At 35.4% G+C, this 21005-nt stretch overlaps 1 protein-coding gene across 1 annotated transcript; it reads right to left on the bottom strand.

Annotated features, from left to right (window-relative positions):
* Positions 1 to 340: 340 nt before the first annotated feature.
* On the bottom strand, positions 341 to 17682 carry TwdlG (TweedleG). Its single transcript, XM_067760780.1, has 3 exons — positions 17485 to 17682; positions 14400 to 15123; positions 341 to 6069 (listed from the first exon to the last, which is right to left on the bottom strand). Exons 1-3 carry the CDS (start codon positions 17497 to 17499, stop codon positions 5840 to 5842), a joined length of 969 nt encoding a protein of 322 aa, XP_067616881.1. The 5' UTR covers positions 17500 to 17682; the 3' UTR covers positions 341 to 5839.
* Between the last annotated feature and the right edge of the window lie 3323 nt (positions 17683 to 21005).

The raw sequence follows: 21005 nt of genomic DNA, 5'->3' as shown, positions 1-21005 counted from the left end.
AGCTGTTGATTACCACGTAAATCTTGCATTGTTCGATTAAATGTTTCTAGTAATTTTTTATTCGCCATTGTACACTCATCCCATAAAATAATTGACGCTACTCGCAGAACTTTTGCCAGAGCAGACGCGCCTCTTGTGTCAGTTCAGCGGGATGATGGGTTAATCGTTGGAACTCATTATTATACCCAAATCTGAGAGATATTTTGGGACTTTTTTAGTTTAGTTCGAATTCATCGAATTATTACAAATAATGAAATGTTTTTGTTGTTGCTTTTAAGTCAGACCTATTAAGCAATGATTGACAATTTTTCTTTGTTGATAAAATTATTTGATTAGTTTAATTAATTTTGATTATTTTCAATAACAACATTAAAATAAATATTTGATTATTGTCATAGAATTTTGATAATTTTAAATTAATAAACAACACAATTAAATAAATGTTTTTTATAAATTTAATAATTGTTTTATTTATATTAATTATTTGATTACTTTTAGTTATTTGATTGTTTTTAATCTAAAACAATGGCTATTTCTTCCAACTATTTTTGATTATGTTTAAAATTAGTTAACTATAAATTGCTAGGTCATACCAGCAAAACTCATTAATGATTAAAATTTCAGAAATTAATGATTTTTTATATTAATGGAAATTTAAATTTATAACATGTCTTTGCATATTTCTATTTTAATTTCCTCGATTTAAGTGGCTGTGAGAGTGTTATCGACTGTTTATATATTTATGTTGCAACGATTTTTTGCTTAACAATTTGCGTTTGGATTCAAACTGGTTTCCACATTCCGAAAATCAACAAAATAAACGAATCAACTACAGAATACTTTGGCTACTTTTTAGTTCATGTTCCCACATTTTTCGTTCCAGCTACCGAGTAATATTCATTTTTAGTTTGCGCTAACGAATAAATTTCCTGAAGACATCACAAAAACGAGATAATTAATAAAAGTTTCATATCAAATAAATTTTGATTATCGTAAATGCTTTTAATACTCAATACTGCACTATTTGGGTCAAATTTGGATTAGATTGAGTGTTGACTATACGAATTTAGGTTGTGCTGTGTATGAATGCTTCAAGTGAATCCCCCAAGCGGAAGCTAGTATGAAGCTTTCAAATGGATGAATGTAATTTTGAGTAACAAAAATCACTTTCACTTTCGTAACTTTAATTTAAAGTACTTGTGATTTCCGTTTAAGCAAAAAATCAATCAAAGTAAAATTTAATTACATGCATTGAAATTCACTGTGAAATTGGTATTGCGGCTAAATATCTTGGATAACCCAACAAAACTGATTCATCAATGATCACTACCTCATTTAATAGGAAGATAAGTTTAAGTACCTACGCATTTATGAATATCAAGCTATGACATAAGATAGGTCAGTTACTGGCTGGAATAAGACGCCGGCACAAACAAAAACCAACCTTTTGTGGTCATCACAATTTTGTTATGAATTGATGTTTATTTTCTTTGTTGACTGTTGATTTCTTTGATTTTGGTTTAGATATAAAAAAAAATTTTAATATTTCAACATTCAAGCAATAAAAATTTTATATGTTTGTGTATGTGCGTTCAGTATTTCTCAGTCAAGTTTGCTTATCTTAGCATCAAATTTCTCAATGGTGACCTTTTGGAGCGTTAACGATGTATCAAAATTTGTGAAAAAAATTGAACAGGAAAACTTGTTTTATTTTATTTGCTAACAATTTTTATATTTATGCATAATGACGCTTTGCAACGCTGATTACTTTTGTATATACATATTAAGGTTTACAGTGATATGCTATGAAATAGAGCCAAGCACTTCAAAAATTATTCCAATGAAAAAATGTCAGCAACCGATGCATTTATAGATTGAATATTAATACGTTAATTCGATATAAAACTTAAACTATTATGCCGATATTTCAAAATTCATTGAATTATCCCATTTAAATGGATTAATTATAATAAATTTTAGCGCACTATATGTAAATCAGAATAAAGACTCATATATCTTCTATAGTATAGTTGAGCGTTTCAAGTCCTTTACGATTGTGAAAAAGAATTAAACTAAATCTGATTTATATACCTTTTGTCAAAAAGTATATTTTTTCATTTACAACCTTCTTCTGAGATCAGACTTTACTGATTAATTCGTGGAGATATGGCTTCATTAACAAAACTTTTAAATTTCGACCTTTCTATAAGGAAAGGTCGATATTTGGGCAAATCCCAAAAACTTTTACTTTTTTGGATACTCGGGTTTTCACACGGGCAAAAAACTTAAGGCCAGAAATAAGTACAAGGACATTAAGTTTGACCTTTTGACTATCCGATCTGATGATTTTAAAAGTCAAGGAAGTTGATAGTAAGTTTTTGCAGAACTTCGAAACGTAATAAACTTCGATTTTTATACTTTTTCAAGCGATACCCTTGATTTTTTTTTTTTTTTTTTGATTTTTTTCAATAAAATTTAGAGGCATCGCTGAAACCCTATGGAATTTAATCTGAATATTGTTTTTTAGACGAAGATTCTAAAAGTATGAGCAAAATTAATGTGCCCCTCCAATACTCAAAACTTCATCAATGAAAATAGCAATACTTTTTTTTGTCATTTTCAATATTGACAGTTTTTTGCTTATATATTTTTAAGGCAACTGTGTATTGAAATTTGGATTATGCACGATAATAGCCTATCAGGGACTAAAAATACCTGGGGCTTCAAATTTGATGTGCCCCTTTCAGTTTTGAAGGTAGAGGCAGAAAAGTGGAAGCACTTGGTTGCGTAAATTTTTTTCAGGAGCATGTTTTTTTGTTGGCACAGCTACAATTTTACCTTTCTCACTTCATACCCGTTTGTTAATTTTTTCTCTACACCACAGTAGTATACCATCAATTGCCTCACTTTGGAATATTCACGCAAGGAAAGTTATTGATGTTTGTATATGGGGCAAATATACGAAATTTCCGACAAAAATTGGCAATCGTCAAAAAGTGTAGAATTTTTTTTTTTTTAAACCAGGTTTTATTTAAACGTAAATGAAAAGAAACACAAATTTGGTACAAAAACTTAAACAAAAAACAAATTTTTTTTCTACACTTTTTGACGATTGCCAATTTTTGGCGAAAATTTCGTATATTTGCCCCATGTTCACACATCAATAACTTTCCTTGCGTAAATATTCCAAGATGAGGCAATTGATGGAATACTACTGTCGTGTAGAGAAAAAATTAACAAACGGGTATGAAATATTTGACGGTTACCCGGTTCATATTTTTGCCGATATCTCTAAAACCGGGTTTCGGGTATCAACAAAATTTTACCTAAATATACCCCACACAGATATGTACATCCTGATAAAATTTCAACACAATCGGTTAAGAAGTGTTTAAATAAGTAAAAAAAATTAAGTTTTTCCGGGTTTATATTTTTATCAATATCTCCAGAACCGGATCTCGGGTATTAAAACTTTTTTACCTAAACATACTTCGTTCACATATCTCTATGTTTTCAAAGTTTCAAAAGAATCGGAAAAAGGTGTTAAAATAAATGTGTTGCAAAATTTGCATTAAAAAATATTTGGCGGTTTTTCGGTTTTATATTTTTACCGATATCTACAAAACCGGGTCCGGTGTATCAAAAAAATTGTACATAGCTAACAGTTGCATATATCTCCATATTTTGTTAAAATTTCGATATAATCGGTACAGAAGTGTTGAAATAAATGTATATTTGACACTGCGACCTCTATTTATATATATTTTGCTCGACCTTTTGACTATATCTTTTTGAGGCATTATGTAAGACGAGTAACGGCGATGCACTATAGCTCCAATTTACTCCTCAATTTTCCTAACAAAAAGATATTTGCGTGATACCATGTTTCAAAAAAAATTTTTTTCTCCAAAAACCCAAAGTTTGGCGGATTTCCCCATATGTGAGAGAGTAATCATTATTTGATGAGACGAAATCAAAACAAAGATGCTTCAACACCCAACTTTTTCTTTAGAACACTTTTAAAATAGCAAAATCTAGCTATAAAATCATAATGGTTTGAACATGATTCGCACAAACTACGTAATTTGTGTTAAACGTATATGCTCTATAATACAGCAGGATTTCAAGTGAAGCCACGTTATGATATTCAGTGTATAGCATTGCATTTCTATTAATGTTTCATCAGGATATCGAGTGAATAATCATGAGTCAACGAGTCAAAAAAGGACAAACGACCCGAAACAAAGAACGTTTGTGCTGACGTTAGAGTAATAATAAGTTGACGGGAAATTGTGAGCAATAAAAGGGATCCTTAGGGTCGTACCAATAAGAGGATTATGGTGGTAGTCATATTTCGGCAGTGAGTAATAATAATGGGCACTCTTCCAAAAATTGCGCTCAAAGTCAGTGTCTTACATCAATTTGTATTGACAGCTTATTGGATTTTCAACCAGTCACAAAATTTGACACGACTTAAGATAATAAATTTATCATTGCTCTCTTTTAATATTTTCATAATTGAAACAAAACACTGCAACAAATCAAAAACTATTGAGACAATGGTTTATAATTTATGAATTGAATTGATGTATCACTGTGAAGCCTCCAAATATACATTTTTTATCTTTAACCAAAACAACTTTAAATCCATAGTGTAACGAATATTAGCAGCTTCGACCCGTCACTATGCTGCAAGTAATAAATGTTGCACAACAACAACATCAGAGCAAGCAGATGAAATAGAAAACAACTAAAATATACATGGACACAGCAATAAAGAGCGCATATACACATAGAAGGAAATAGTCATTGAAAAAAAAAACTCAAGATGCTGGGTTATGAGAGAAATAAATAAACCACTAATCGATAATGCTATTCGCGAAAAGTATAGACCCTAGGAGAAATGAGCAAACGAGGCAACTGAGAGCATAAAAACAGCGCAAGAGAAGAAATAGGGAATTAGTTCGATTTTAACAGGCTTAAGTGGAATACGCGAATACCTTAAATTGTGAAAATCTACTACCATAGTGGTGCTGTCAATTAACAGCATTTTGTATGCGCTTACTTATTTGGCAATTTACTGATTCGAACGATCAGAAGGGCAAAGGTTATTAGCCTTCTTGAAATTCATTATAATAGGTTGCTTAGTTTTTTTCTTTAGCCAATTTTGATAGTGCGCGGCTCTATTTAATGGATAATCACTGTATGTTCAGATAAAGGTATGATATATATATTTACAAAAGCTTTGAAAAAGAGAAAAAGCGTAAATTTCTTAATTTAAATAAAAACCTATAAATATGTTTGTGCTTATTTGTTTATGTAATAATATTAATTAATTTAAATTTACGCTTGTGAGAGCTACCAACTAGAAATAGCAGACGAACAGACTAAAATAGCAGGTTGCTGATAAATTTAATTTGGTATGTAATAGTTTTTTGAATAAATTTTTTTGATAACAATCGAAATAACATAAATAAATGAATAAATGAATATGTCATTAATCTTTTGGAATAACAAAAGGAGACAACAAAAAAAAGCAAATCTAAATTATCACTTACGTATCTAATAAGAAATATATGTATGCATGATCATATGTATGTATGTATGGAGTTTTAAAAGTCATTAACAACGCAAACATAAATTTATTTGCTATAAAAAAAATGGTTTTAGTTACATAATCAAACTCTCACGAGTGCAACATTAAAAAACAATTGAATTTAATTAAATGTTAATATGTTTGTGTAAGTGCGTATGTTATTGCCTTTCTCACTTGAGTTCAACTTTAAAATGGCATTCAGTCGTTTAATTAAATTTCAATAAAATTTTCAATTTATTTTATTCAAAGTCGTATGGGTGGCAGATATTGAGAGTTAACACCACTGGCACCACTGTTATAGCTGCCACTACTGCTACTACTACTTGCACCGTTGCTAGATATACCTCCATTGCTGTGGCCTATGTTAGCACCTGCGCTGCCATTTTGCTGATCCAATGATCCGATCACAGAAGTTACAGGCGCAACTCCCTCATCACTCACCTGTGTGGTGCCGCCTAATTGATCGTATTGCGCTGAAAAAGAAATACATAAATACATTGGAATTCTAATATGAGTAGTTTTGAAGCGTACAAACTAAGTCCCTCTATCCAACTAATTCTCTTGATATATATCTGTAGTCCGTAGTGCTCACACTATCTTATTAACCTAGTTAGATATATGTACAGCAGCGTACAGAAAAATGGCAGTAGCGATTTTTATCAAATTTCGTTAGATAAATTTTTCTTTTTTAATTTTTGATATTTTATAAAATAACTCTCCTGAATTGAATTTTGGAAGAATGCAAACAAATCTCAAAAAAGTTTTCGAAAAAATTCGAGGGTTCGAAACAATATTACGAAAATTTCGGAACTCTTATTTTTTAAGAGCTTTTATTTAGTTTCACTTTGCTGTTGTCTGTAATCAAATCTTGCGAGTTAAATTTGATACACTTCCCGGTGTCCGATTGAGCTGAAATTTTGCACGCATGTATAACTCCGATGACAATGCAATATTACTTTGCGAGAATTCGGCAAATTAATCGATAACAGAGTTATCGGTAAAGATTTGTGCTAGCTACAGCGGTACCTATCCGTGGAGTCTGAGACTTAGGCGATTGTTGCTTGTAACCATAGATATTTGTATTGCTTATTAACTAACTGCGAGAACCACGGATACGAACCGCTGTAGCAATTCCATGACATTACTGCTCGGGTATGGGATTCACCATGCCATTTTATATGAGAAAATTTTCTTACCACGTGGTGAATCCCACGCTTAATTCCATGTTCTTTGTTTAGAGGGATGGTGAATAACCTACAGCGGCTAAAGAACGCAGGTAACTTCGCTTTGTTTGTGTATACAACGATCGTAGAAGTTAGGCTGTTATCGCTAAATATTACATACTTTTCTGCGCACTTGGTTTTGTAAAACAGATTTTACGCACAGAGCAGAGATCTGCAATGAGTAGTTGTAAACTGATCGCGGCATAGGCAAAGTCGAAATAAAATATGATTTTAAGTTAGTTAACACTGTTTGACACAATTTTATAAGTGCTCTCTGTCAAAAATGCTTCAGGTGACTTAGTCACATTTTATTTCGATATATATATCGAATATATCCGGATCATGAGATAAAAAATTGTGTACTCATACTCAGTCAGTCTTATTTAAACGTAGCGATTCGTATCAGCAATTTGGTTGACAGTTTTTTTTCATCCTGACACCGCTTTAGGGTTGAACGCGAAAGATCTGACAACCGAAGATGCTGATATCCGAAGTGAAGCCACTTTTGGCAAACACATACGATATGTTTTCTCGAAAATCTGTATATCCATATGTATGTACGTATGTATTTAACATTTTATTTTTGCAAGAACACATGAACATGTGTATGCGCATACAGTTAGGTTAGGTTAGGATGAACTGGCCGGTCCATGAGGACGTCACATAGACTGAATACGTCCGTAGTGTTACCAGAAGTTTTTTTTAACTACCAAACTGAAAAACCCTATCAAAAAACAGGACTTATGTTATAAAATAACTCCGTTCTCTTGGCAAATACTAGAAGTTCCCTAGGGCTTTAGCCACTTTCTGCTTCTAGATCTGACAGCTGTATCACTCCTAATAGCTGGAGCCTGAGCCTGGCAAGCGCAGGGCAAGAGTACAGAATGTGCTCGATCGTTTCCTCCTCCAGCCCGCACTTCCTACATCTGCTATCACTGACCAAGCCTAATTTAAAGGCATGTGACGCCAGAAGGCAGTGCCCATTCAGAATACCCGTCATGAGTCTACAGTCCTCTCTTTTTAATGATAGAAGCAACTTTGTTAGTCTAAGTTCGTAAGACCTGCACATAATCTTCGACACTTTATAGCCCCGTGCTTGAACCCACGCCTTTCCTGCTTGATCGATCATGTGCACCTCTCGCCTTCGCTTAATTTCGTCCAGTCTAATTGGGACGTCTACGGAGCAAACTTCAAGGGATGCGACCTTTTTAGCTAGTTCATCCACTTTTTCACTCCCATCTATTCTCATATGCCCTGGGACCCAATACAGATGTATGCTTCTCCCTGTCCCGATTCTCTCCAGGGACTGCTTACACTCTAACACGTATTTAGATGTTGTACTATGCGAGATTATTGCCTTAATTGCTGCTTGACTGTCAATATAAAAGTTAACACGATTGCAGATTGGGCTATTTTTTTCCAGGGTTTCTACTGATTTGGTTACGGCTACTATTTCCGCTTGGAAAACGCTACAGTAATCCGGCAGCCTGTAGGATCTGTTTATTTCCGGATCAGCGCAGTATACCGCAGACCCTACTCCTTTTACTATTTTGGAACCATCTGTGTACACATGTATCGCCTCGTCCCCATTTGAGCACCATTGCGCCAACCGTACACCTCTATTTTGGCCTTGAGATCGCCCACGAAGCGCAGATAGGGAATCAGGTAGTCTGTTCGTCTTGTGATTGATGACGCTATACTACTATGGCTGTATGGCGGGCGCTCAAGCTGCCCCGAGGCACCGAGCCTGGTTGCAGTTATTAACGCTATGTTCTTTGCTACCAGGTCTACAGATGGAATGTGCAGAATGGCATACAGTGCAGCTGTCGTGGTTGTTTTTGGGGCTCCCGTAATGCTAAGCATTGATAGTCTGCATACCCCCTCTAATTTTTTGAGGTAGGTTGATTTTTGTGTGGCTTTCCACCAAACAAGAACTCCATAGTACAGGATAGGGCTTACAATCGCTGTAAAAACACAATGAGAAAGAGAGGACGATAAGCCCCACGTACACCCCAGCATTCTTTTACATGCTTAAAGTGCCGTTAAGTCTTCTTCACCCTCTCCTCCACGTACAGCTTTCATGACAGCTTACTGTCTAGATACTTTGTGCAAGGTTTCTCCTGTAGGGTCAACCCTCCTAACTTAGGCCTGATCCAGTTTGGGACTTTGTACCTCTTTGTAAACAAGACCATATCAGTCTTATCCGCGTTGACTTTCAACCCGACATTTGATGCCCAGGTATGAATATCCCAATGCGCCCGATCCATCAAAGAGCTAATCGTTGCACATACAGTTACTAACAGTACACTTGGTTTATGCTGAAAAAAACTCAAATGCAGTGGCTCACAGCTTAATTGATAATTTTCATCTAAAACATCGCGAATTCCCTAACAGAAACCACATTCGAAAAAATGTCAAAGGTTCTTCAAAGGTAAGGAGAATTAATCAATATTTCGAAAATTACCTTCAAAATTTTAAAATTTTGCTTCAGAGTTTCTAGAAAATTTTTGAGTACGCAGTTTTGTAGCCCAATAAATTTTAGTATAATAATGAGCAAGTTAGAAATAGCTCAAAATTTTTCCTTAATTTTCAGAATTTTTTCGGCGAGGGTGTTGAGCAATTTCCCACATACAAAATGCATTTTTGTTCATGCGATGTATGGAAGAAATTGCCCAACACCCTCGCCGAAAAAAATTCTGAAAATCAATTAAAATTTCATACGAAAGCAGACCAAATACGAAAATAGTTCGTGAGAGACCGTTGTCGCTTGTATCCATATGCATCATGGCTTATACTTACACATCAATTTTTGTATGTAAACGAATAGATCAGGCTAGTTATATGAGAGTATCAAAAAAGTCACCTGATACCGATCTCTGCCACAGAGAAAATTTGTTGGTTACGAATGTGGATTTTTCTGATTTATTATTAGTATTTATGACCCAAAGCCAAGGTGAGCACGTGCCCAGGGCTGAATGATATGAGGGTGTATAAAAATTTCATATCGCTAACGTTGCGCCTCAGGGTACCAGGGCAAACCCTGTTGTACTGAAGCCCTTATCCCTCTACAATGGATCTCTGGGGGGATGGACCGTCTTTGTCCTATACTCGTGGGAACAAAATGAACAAAAATAAAATTAAAAAAAAAATTTTTTAAATAAGCTTTTATTATTGGTTAATAAAATTAACTAAAAAGTAAAAAATAAAATTTAAGAAAAAAAACTTTTTTAAAATAAGCTTTTATTATTGGTTAATAAAATTAAGTAAAAATTAAATAGAATAAAAGAAATAAAATTTAAGAAAAAAACTTTTTAAAAATAAGCTTTTATTATTGATTAATAAACATAACTAAAAAGTAAATAAAATTTAAGAAAAAAAACTTTTTTAAAAATAAGCTTTTATCATTTGTTAATAAAATTAACTAAAAAGTAAATTAAAGAAAAAAAAAACTTTTTTAAAAATAAGCTTTTATTATTGGTTAATACAATTACTAAAAAGTAAAAAATAAATTGACTGCAAAGAAATATAACACTTTATAAGTTCATTGTAACCTTAAACGATAATTAGGCTTCTTCGTCTGCGACAAAAAATTCCATATTGTACATAATTATATATTTTTAACATTAAAACTTTACACCTAAATTATTAAATCTTACAGTTTATATATATCACCGCCTTAATTGTTCTAATAAAAGCGTGCTAAATTTGGATCGTATAATTAAGAACATTTGGACTTTCTTTTCTTGCTATCACAATTTAACACGCTTTCATTAGAACAATTAATACTGTGATATAAACTGTAAGATTTAATAATTTAGGTGTAAAGTTTTAATGTTAAAAATATATAATTATGTACAATATGGAATTTTTCTGTCGCAGACGAAGAAGCCTAATTATCGTTAAAGGTTACACTGAACTTATAAAGTGTTATATTTCTTCACAGTCAATTTATTTTTACTTTTTATTTAATTTTGTTTAACAAATAATAAAAATTATTTGTAAAAAAGTTTGTTTTTCTTTAATTTTATTTATTTTTTAGTTAATTTTGTTTAACCAATAATAAAAGCTTATATTTAAAAAAGTTTTTTTTTTTGTTTCAGAGATCTAAAACTTGAACTAGATTAGGTAGGTGGGTGGGTAAATATAATGGCTGCGACCCAGGTCGCCCATGCAGGCACAACCAGACAGAGTTGTTAATAAAATTAAAATGTTTAGAGTCTCTATTTGCGATAATGTACCTAGAATTTCAATAAATGGATTTCCGAAGGATCTTAAACGTGCTCTAGCTAGAACTGGACATTTACCCAGAAAACGCTCAGCAGTCTCTTTCGCAGTTACATCTTTACAATTTCAGCAGTCGTCATTATGTGGAATATCCATCTTATTCGCATTCGTGCCTAAGCCCTGTGACCGGTCAGTAAACTCCTTGTTATCCTTTCATTCAGCTTTTTCACAGTAAAAGTTCCGAATTTCCCCTTGAATAGCCCCAGGGTTACGCGTACCAGCTCATAAGTCACCCCATTTCCTTCGTTTTCTTATGTACCGGAACCCAGATAATAAATCATTCTAGAGTATCGGTTAAAGCAACTATAAAATGCTACATGCCCCTATAAGGTTTGAGCAAAGATTATCGAAAAGTAAGATGTTGCAGGGACGAAAAATCGTGTGAAGCAAGCTTCACAAAACTTCTAGTAGGTCACATTCACCACTTACCACAGCAGAATTTGTTAGCTACCACTGTCTGTATTTGTTATTTAACAATTATTTGTACACTTTTTATTCAGCTAATGTGTTCAGAATTTTAACTTTTATTTTCTAAAACTCCAATCAGTGTATTTCTGTGCTTAAATTATTTTAAAAATTGTGTTAAAGTTTTTGGTGTGGTGAAAGTGACCTACTAGAATTTTGTTACGCCCGCTGCTTTCCACCGAAGTTTGCGCCTGCAACATCTTTATTTTCGATAGTCTTTGGTTTGAGCTAGTGTATGCTGCAGCAAGCGCTTTTATTGCTGCTTGGCTGCCAGAAAATATGGATACTTTGCCAGTTATGCTCCAGATCTCGAGTGATTTCTGCATGAAATATACTACAGTCTGACGGCAGTTTGGATGACGTAGAAATCTTTATGGAATGGGAATAGATTCCAACCTCCCCACCAGAGTCCATTTTCGACTCAAGTCTAGATTAGTATGCCTTTATTAGCTCAAAATCGAACTGCAGCTTGCGGGAATAATAATAAGTTAATTAAGCATATTACTTTGCCCTCTCTAAGTATCCATCGACCACCCAAGTTCCCTGAGTCCCAGTACAGTTTGTGTCGACGTACATAATATGTGCATATTTATCGAAAGCCGGTTTATGATGGGGTCTAAAGCAGCCATAGGGCAGGTGCGGCAGGCTTCAAAAGTACCAAAGCACATAGTTTTCTGTGGACTGGTGGGATCATAGCACTTACTAAGAGCTCCCCATCACACAATATAGCCATAATTCCGCACTGGCCGCACCACTTCCTTAAGCATCCATGACACCATCTTTGGCCTGTGTCTATGCAGGTCTTCCGTACCGTACGCTTTCCAATTGAGTAAAAAATCGATTGTTGGTCTAAGATACTACTTGATAGCGTCAACTGCTGGCCATTGACCGTAATGAGTAGAAGATCCATCTCCTCAGGTTTTAGCCTAAGGTCATATCCCTGTACTTTTTAAGGACCGTTTTCTGTTGTTTACTTTAAAATGTGACTGCCCTATAAACACATTCCAATAAGAACCTTTTTCTTAAGTAAACTTTAAGGTTTTATAGTACCGTAAAAATATTTTTTGTAAACAAAATTTGTGTTTATAGGGCGGAACAATTTTAAGGTTCAAGATTGATTGAGATGCAGAACTGCATACTCAAAAAATTTCAGATAACTCCAAAAAAGGTAGACCTTTTTTTCGAAAGCGTTTTTGAGATTGGTTTGCATAGCTTTGGTTACAAACTTCATAGAGGTTTTTTCTTAAAATATCGAAAAAAAAAATTTGATGAAAAAATTGTCCTGCTTTTTTTGTCCGCTGCTGTACCTTATACAAGGCCCAAAATAAAAGTCTGGTCATATTCTTGTTAGTATCCTTTGCAGTCGAACGACCAGTTGGAAAACCATTTAAATTCCTTTGGTGTTGCCAATTGGCGCCAGTTAGCACAGCGAAGAAGCGACTTGCTGGACGGCCAAAACCGTTTAAGCGGTTAAGCGCCAGTAGGGTACATATGTGTGATCTGTTGATTTCTTAGCTAAAAGTAATTGCTAAGTAATCGAAATCGAATCGACTTATTACCGAACAGTTAGCGATTACTTATCGAAAAGTTATCGATATGTAATCAAAAAGTCATCGCAAAGATAGCGACAAGTTATTTGATTGTTTTTAAAAATGTTATCGCTTTATTAATGCAAATTGATCGATTTATCCTCGAAAAATTATTGGTTTTTTATCTGAGCGTCACTGATTTGTTATCGTCATAGTAAAATATTTGGGAAATATCATTAATACAGACAACAAAATCAGCAAAGAATTACTCTTGCCAATAAATGCTACTTTGTACCAGGAAGCCAATTGAAAAGTAATGTCCTCTCTCGGCAAACGAGAATCATGCTATACTAGTCACTTATTGTGCCCGCCCTGCTATATGACGCAGAAGCATGGACCTTGACAACATCAGATGAAGCGGATATGGGAGTGTTCGAGAGAAAAGTTCTTAAAAAATTTACGGACTTTTACGCGGTGGCGACGGCGAGTGCCGAAGAAGATTTAATGATGGGCTGTACGAGCTTTATGCAGACATAAACATAGTCCAGCGACTTGAAACGCAGTGCCTACGCTGGCTAGGCCATATTAAGTGGATGAAAGCTGATGCTCCGGCTAGAAAAGTGTTTTTATGGGAACCCGCCCATATAAATAGAGAGCCCCACTACGCTTAAAGGACATGGTGGAAAACGATTTAAATTCCGTTGGTTTAATCAATTGGTGCCAGTTAACCCAGCAAAGAAGCGACTGGCGCGGCTGAAGCGCAAGTTAATTATGTAAGTAAGTTACCAATTTGTAATCGACGACTCATTGGATTATTATGAAAGAAATACCGATAAAATTTCACTATAAAGTCAATGAGACATATGTAACTAGGCTATAAAAAGCCGATAAAAAAGCAATAAGAAGCCGATAAGTCTGCTATAACAAGCCAATAATAAATCGATAAATCGAAGACAAAAATCTCTGTCAATTAAAAATTGATATTAACCGGATAATAAAGACAAAAACTTATCGGTATCGGTTGCTACAGGTAAGAAGTCGCCGCTTTCTCAAAAATGCCGAATTTATTTGTTTCTTGCAAAGTTTCTTTTGTTTTTTCCACCGACACAAATTGTGAATTAATGATTTCATTTTTTAATGCGTATCATGACCTGGTCGGAAGTTATAGGAATTGAGTTGCAACATCACATTTTTCCATTAATCGAAAAAAGTGATTCATAAGAAAATTGATAGATTAAATGAGCGGAAAAAAATTGCACAGTAATCAAAGTTTTGGTGATTGTGACCTAAATATGAACATACCTTGAATAGTTTGTTGTGCATGTTGCGCCTCCTCTTGCGTACGATATTTAATAAAGTAGACTTCCGGTTTACTGGGCTGCTTAGGAGCGGCGGCCTCTTGATAGGCTGCTTCAAAATCAATCGGATCTGGTTTACGTGTAAGCACATAAATTATTGTCTTTTCCTCTGTAGCAACTTGATTGACATGTACCGCTGCCTTATTGATTTTTTGTGTTGGTGCCTTAATGAAGACAATACGATAATGTTTACGTGGTGGTGGCGGTGGTAATACTGGACGTTGATATTGTTGTTCCTCATGCTCTTCTGGAGCAACATGTACATATATATCTTTGGTGACTAAAGCTGCTGATTGTGCATAGCCACCTTGTTGCTGATATTGTTGCTGTTGTGGTGCATAAGAATTGTGGACGTGTGGCTGCAATGGTTCAAGGCTCGGTTGGAAACCTTGCTGATGTTGAGATTTGTGTGGGAAAGATGCACCCGCTGGCGGTGGAATGTAATTTGTTGTTGGTGCTCCGATAAGCGATTGCGAAACTTTGGGATTTTTTAATGCTTCTTGTAGGAAACTCGGTGCAACTGATGCAATCGAGTTGCTATGATATTGTTGGCCACTGGATATGCTGTTTGCTTGATAGCTGTTCTGTTGGTTCTTGTAACTACTTTGTTGATTCTGATAGCTATAACCTTGCGGTTTTGAGTACGCTGTGGCGAGGATACAGAGAGTCTGAAAAATATATATTATCTTACTCAATTTTTCAAAAAATCTTAAAAACTGATGTAAAATGCTAACGTGAATGGAGCCTACTTCGTAAACGACTGATAGTTACAGTACAAAAATCAGTAAAACCTTCCCTGGTTATTACTGTCCAAAAATAACAATAATTGACTTGAACAAGGCTGAATACCAGTGCTTTGAAATATTTTCCAAGTTATCTGCATTCCGGCAGGAGTTCTCACGTATAACCTTACGGTCTCATATATAGTGATCTATACATAGTGACATTACAGCATGTCTATTATAAAGGCAGGCCAATAGAAACAATTTTAAAGTAAATAGACAACTTTTGAGCAACACGACTGTCGGTGGGGAGCGGGGTAGGCCACAAAAGAAGGATTTTCCCGAGCACGCCACAGACATTGTCTATATCTCGTACTCTGGGTTTGAATGGTAAACAAGTTTTGAATGCAGCTAGAAGACGGAGACTGCAGTAGGAGATTTGACAATGCGCCAGGTTTTGTACGGCCATTGTGCATGGTCACTATACGTAGCCATATTGACTGGCTTTTAACTGTGAGAAAACGAATCAAGTTCTTTTTAATGGGATATTCAAGATCCCCATCTCCGGACACTCTTTATCGCGGGCGATACTTCGCGGTACCTTCTGATATGGACAAGAGGCACAATGTTGAAGATTGGAAGACCTCGGTTGCGAGGAATTGCTGCATGGGGTCCAGGAGCTACGGACTCTCGACAGTGGCACTACGCTGGCCTTATGAGCTCAACTTTAAGCCAATTCTGCTTCCTTGAGTTCGGGTCTGGTTCTGGAATTTATCTCAAGCAAGACAGACTATTCTGTTTCGACAGCTGCCTTCAGCTCAGTAAATCCGTCAGAAGAGGATTACCCTCGTGATTTTTTAAACTGGTTCACAGATCCAACCAAGTTGTATTAAATGCTAATGGGGAAATATCAAATGACCTGATATCTGCAAAGTCTTCGACTCAGATATTGAAACAATTAAGGATGCGGCTGACGTGATGCCATTCATTGCTACTACTGTTAGAAGATCTAACATCCGTTTGGAAACCGAGGGCCCATTTAAGCCCTGAGCTCAGCTGTGGTGGAATAAAAGTTCTTCGAGAGTGCCAGACCTTGCATGCGATGGCGTTTTTAAGGTTGAAATTATCTAGGCCACGGGTCAAAGCATCATTCCGAACAAAAGTCTCGCGAATCATTTAGTATGCATGAGAATAATTGTACCAGATGTAGATAGCTGTAGGGAATTTTGAGTTCGGCCAACGACCTGCATTCTGTTCCCCTATAGAAGGGCCTCGAGCTAGATTAGTAAATGCTGGGCGGCAACCACCTCCTTCAGATTGGTGATTCCGTCGTAACAGAAGTGAATATCAGGATATGTTAATAAGAATTTGTGTTTACATGAGCATTGGATTTATCAATAATATGGAACGAGTTCCTTTTTAATTGGGGTCCAAATAGTATAACAATTTCGATATATTAATATTTAAGTGTCAAAAAAAGTATTTATTATCCTCCTTGCAGTCCTACCCTACAGTTTTTGCAACTTAAAGGATCAACGGAGACCATAATATTACAAAAGTTACATTAATCGCAACAACGTCATCACATCACAGCAAGGGCCTCACATCATCACTTGATAAGATCAGTATTAACAAGTATTTGTAAAAACAATTTTCATTATCTCACGTATAGTCTCTACCAAACCTTGCTGGAACTTAATTGATAGACGGTGGTCATAACTTTACAAGTAGTTCATTAATAATGTCGTATACAGCATTATAACGAAAACAACACATCACGGCAAAGTCAGCACATAACGAAAATGTTAACACATCATAAGGTCAGTGATTTGAGTCCGTCACAGTGCCCTTTTTTTTGCCTTCCGAGTAGTTACCGTCTCGTTAGTCAACAAGAAAATTACAAAATAAGGCAATATTTTATATAAGTTTGAAAGTATTTTTTTAAAAATCATCTAAATAAACCTTCCTCCAAATCCTTTGCCCTGTAGTTCTTGGCTCCATAGCTATCAGAAGTCGAAGAAGATGAAAAAATTAGGCCAAACAGGGAATAATGAGGCCGCCTAGAGTGCGCGAGGTGTTCCTTGTTCTATTTTCAAAGAGCCTGTTCTCCACTATCACTGTTTTTTTGAATAATATTCTCCTTTTTGAATTAGAAAAGTATTTATTGTCGTGTTCATCTCATCAGAATGAATTGAAATTTAATTGAAAAGTCATTTGAAGTTTTCACTTGAGTTAATTAAGTCCCTATTTTTTTTTACTTTTTCCATTAAGTTTAGATACTCATATGCGCCCTCTTTAATAACTTACGATAAAAGCACGCATCTTTTTTTTTTAGCGTTTGAGTTACGTCCGGTTTACGGCAAACACTTCAAGAAAACACAAATCGTACGCGGCACACCGGCTTCACCACCGTTTGGGTATATTGACAAACACAAATCAACTAAATGCTAATCAGTTGAACAGCAAACTTTTATATCACAAACAAATTGTAAATAAGCTACATAGATGATAGATGATTATCAGCCAATCAATTGTAAGCCACACACATACAAATTATTAAGTTGGCCAAAAATTATCAACCTTTGTGGTTCAGTTGTCCATTGCAGATGATGGCAGTTAATTTTGGCAATATCGCCGAAAACGGATGCAGTGAGAAAATCAGCTGTACATTTAGCTCAGCAGAAATACAGAGTGTGACAATGATGGAGCTGAGAGCAACAGCGCTCTAGCGCAAATAAGATGTAAACTGGCTGAGCCAAATGAGATGTTAACTTAAATATGAAATTTAATAACATTTTTTCTTTTCTGAAAATTATAATTGAATAATTTTCACAACATAAGGCCTAGTTTAACTCTTTCCGCATGTGTAGACATGAGCAGTAAAATGTAATGTTATCGATCAAACTCGCAATGTTAAAGTCTAATTAACTTTTATGTGAAGTTTAAATTCGCACTGCAAACCCGGCCCTAAATCTTTGTTACAAGTACCAAATAATTCTGCAAGTTCTTTGTTATACCCTTAAATACTACAAATCGGTTGTTATTATACTCAGTGGAGCAGAGCTCACAGAGTATATTAACTTTGATTGGATAACGGTTGGTTGTACAGGTATAAAGGAATCGAGATAGATATAGACTTCCATATATCAAAATCATCAGTATCGAAAAAATATTTCATTGAGCCATGTCCGTCCGTCCGTCCGTCCTTTAACACGATAACTTGATTAAATTTTGAGGTATCTTGATGAAATTTGGTATGTGCGTTCCTGGGCACTCATCTCAGAACGCTATTTAAAATGAACGATATCGGACTATAACCACGCCCACTTTTTCGATATCGAAAATTTCGAAAAATCGAAAAAGTGCGATAATTCATTACCAAAGACGGATAAAGCGATGAAACTTGGTAGGTGGGTTGAACATATGACGCAGAATAGAAAATAAGTAAAATTTGGGACAACACCGCCCACTTTTAAAAGAAGGTAATTTAGAAGTTTTGCAAGCTGTAATTTGGCATACGTTAAAGATATCATGATGAAATTTGGCAGGAACGTTACTTGTATGACTATATGTATGCCTAATAAAAATTAGCAAAATAGGAGAAAGACCACGCCCACTTTAAACAAAAAATTTTTTAAAGAAAAATTTTTACAAAAAATGTAATATCTTTACAGTATATAAGTAAATTATATCAACATTCAACTCCAGTAATGATATGGTGCAACAAAATACAAAAACAAAAGAAATTTTCAAAATGGGCGTGGCTCCGCCCTTTTTCATTTAATTTGTCTAGGATACATTTAATGCCATAAGTCGAACAAATATTTACCAATCCTTGTGAAATTTGGTAGGCGCTTAGATTCTAGGACGATAACTGTTTTCTGTAAAAAAGGGCGAAATCGGTTGAAGCCACGCCCAGTTTTTATACACAGTAGATCGTCTGTCCTTCCGCTCGGCCGTTAACACGATAACTTGAGCAAAAATCGATATATCTTTACTAAACTCAGTTCACATAATTATCTGAACAGACTTTGTATTCGTATAAAAAATGGCCGAAACCCGACTATGACCACGCCCACTTTTTCGATATCGAAAATTACGAAAGATGAAAAAAATGCCATAATTCTATACCAAATACGAAAAAAGGAATGAAACATGGTAATTGCATTGGTTTATTTACGCAAAATATAACTTTAGAAAAAAACTTTGTAAAATGGGTGTGGCACCTACCACATTAAGGAGAAGAAAATGAAAAAGTTTTGCAGGGCGAAATCAAAAGCCCTTGGAATCTTGGAGGGATAACTGTTCGTGGTATTACATATATAAATAAATTGGCGGTACCCGACAGATGATGTTCTGGGTCACCCTGGTCCACATTTTGGTCGAAATCTCGAAAACGCCTTCACATATACATACAACTACCACAACTCCCTTTTAAAATTCTTATTAGTACCTTTAATTTGACACCCATATTGTACAAACAAATTCTAGAGTCGCCCCTGGTCCACCTTTATGGCGATATATCGAAAAGGCGTCCACCTATAGAACTAAGGCCCACTCCCTTTCAAAATACTCATTATCACCTTTCATTTGATACCCATATCGTACAAACAAATTCTAGAGTCATCCCTGGTCCACCTTTATGGCAATATCTCGAAAAGGCGTCCACCCATAGAACTAAGGCCCACTCCCTTTTAAAACACTCATTAACATCTTTCGTTTGACACCCATATTGTACAAACGCATTCTAGAGTCAACCCTGGTCCACCTTTATAACGATATCCCGAAAAGGCGTCCACCTATAGAGCTAGGGCCTACTCCCTTTTAAAACACTCATTAACACCTTTCGTTTGACACCCATATTGTACAAACGCATTCTAGAGTCACCTCTGGTCAACCTTTATAACGATATCCCGAAAAGGCCTCCACCTATAGAGCTAGGGCCCACTCCCTTTTAAAATACTCATTAACACCTTTCATTTGATACCCATGTCGTACAAACAAATTCTAGAGTCACCCCTGGTCCACCTTTATGGCGATATCTCGAAAATGCATTCACCTATAGAACTAAGGCCCACTCCCTTTCAAAATACTCATTAGCACCTTTCATTTGATACCCATATCGTACAAACAAATTCTAGAGTCACCCCTGGTCCACCTTTATGGCGATATCTCGAAAAGCCGTCCGCCTATAGAACTAAGACCCACTCCCTTTTAAAATACTCATTAACACCTTTCATTTGATACCCATATTGTACAAACAAATTCTAGTGTGACCCGTGGTCCACCTTTATGGCGATATCTCGAAAAGGCGTCCACCTATGGAACTAAGGCCCACTCCCTTTCAAAATACTCATTAGCACCTTTCATTTGATACCCATATCGTACAAACAAATTCTAGAGTCACCCCTGGTCCACCTTCATGGCGATATCTCGAAAAGCCGTCCGCCTATAGAACTAAGGCCCACTCCCTTTTAAAATACTCTTTAGCAGCTTTCATTTGATACCCATATCGTACAAACAACACATTCCAGGGTTACCCTAGGTTCATTTTCCTACATGGCGATTTTCCCTTATTTTGTCTCCGTAGCTCTCAACTGAGTTTGTAATGTTCGGTTACACCCGAACTTAGCCTTCCTTACTTGTTACCTATAGTTCTGAACATAAAAGCCATTCACCTACATCGAAAGAAATAAAGCAAGTAAAATCAAAAAATCTGATTTGAACTGATTTCTTGGGTAATTTCAACGGCGAACGGCTGTCAATATTAAGCAAATAAAAGAGATAAAGGGCGTCATACACCTGCAATTTGCGTCGTGTTCCTTTAA

The sequence above is a fragment of the Eurosta solidaginis genome, chromosome 1 (genome assembly GCF_040869045.1).
Source record: "Eurosta solidaginis isolate ZX-2024a chromosome 1, ASM4086904v1, whole genome shotgun sequence".
NCBI lineage: Eukaryota > Metazoa > Arthropoda > Insecta > Diptera > Tephritidae > Eurosta > Eurosta solidaginis.
This window is presented reverse-complemented; position numbering and strand designations above follow the sequence as displayed.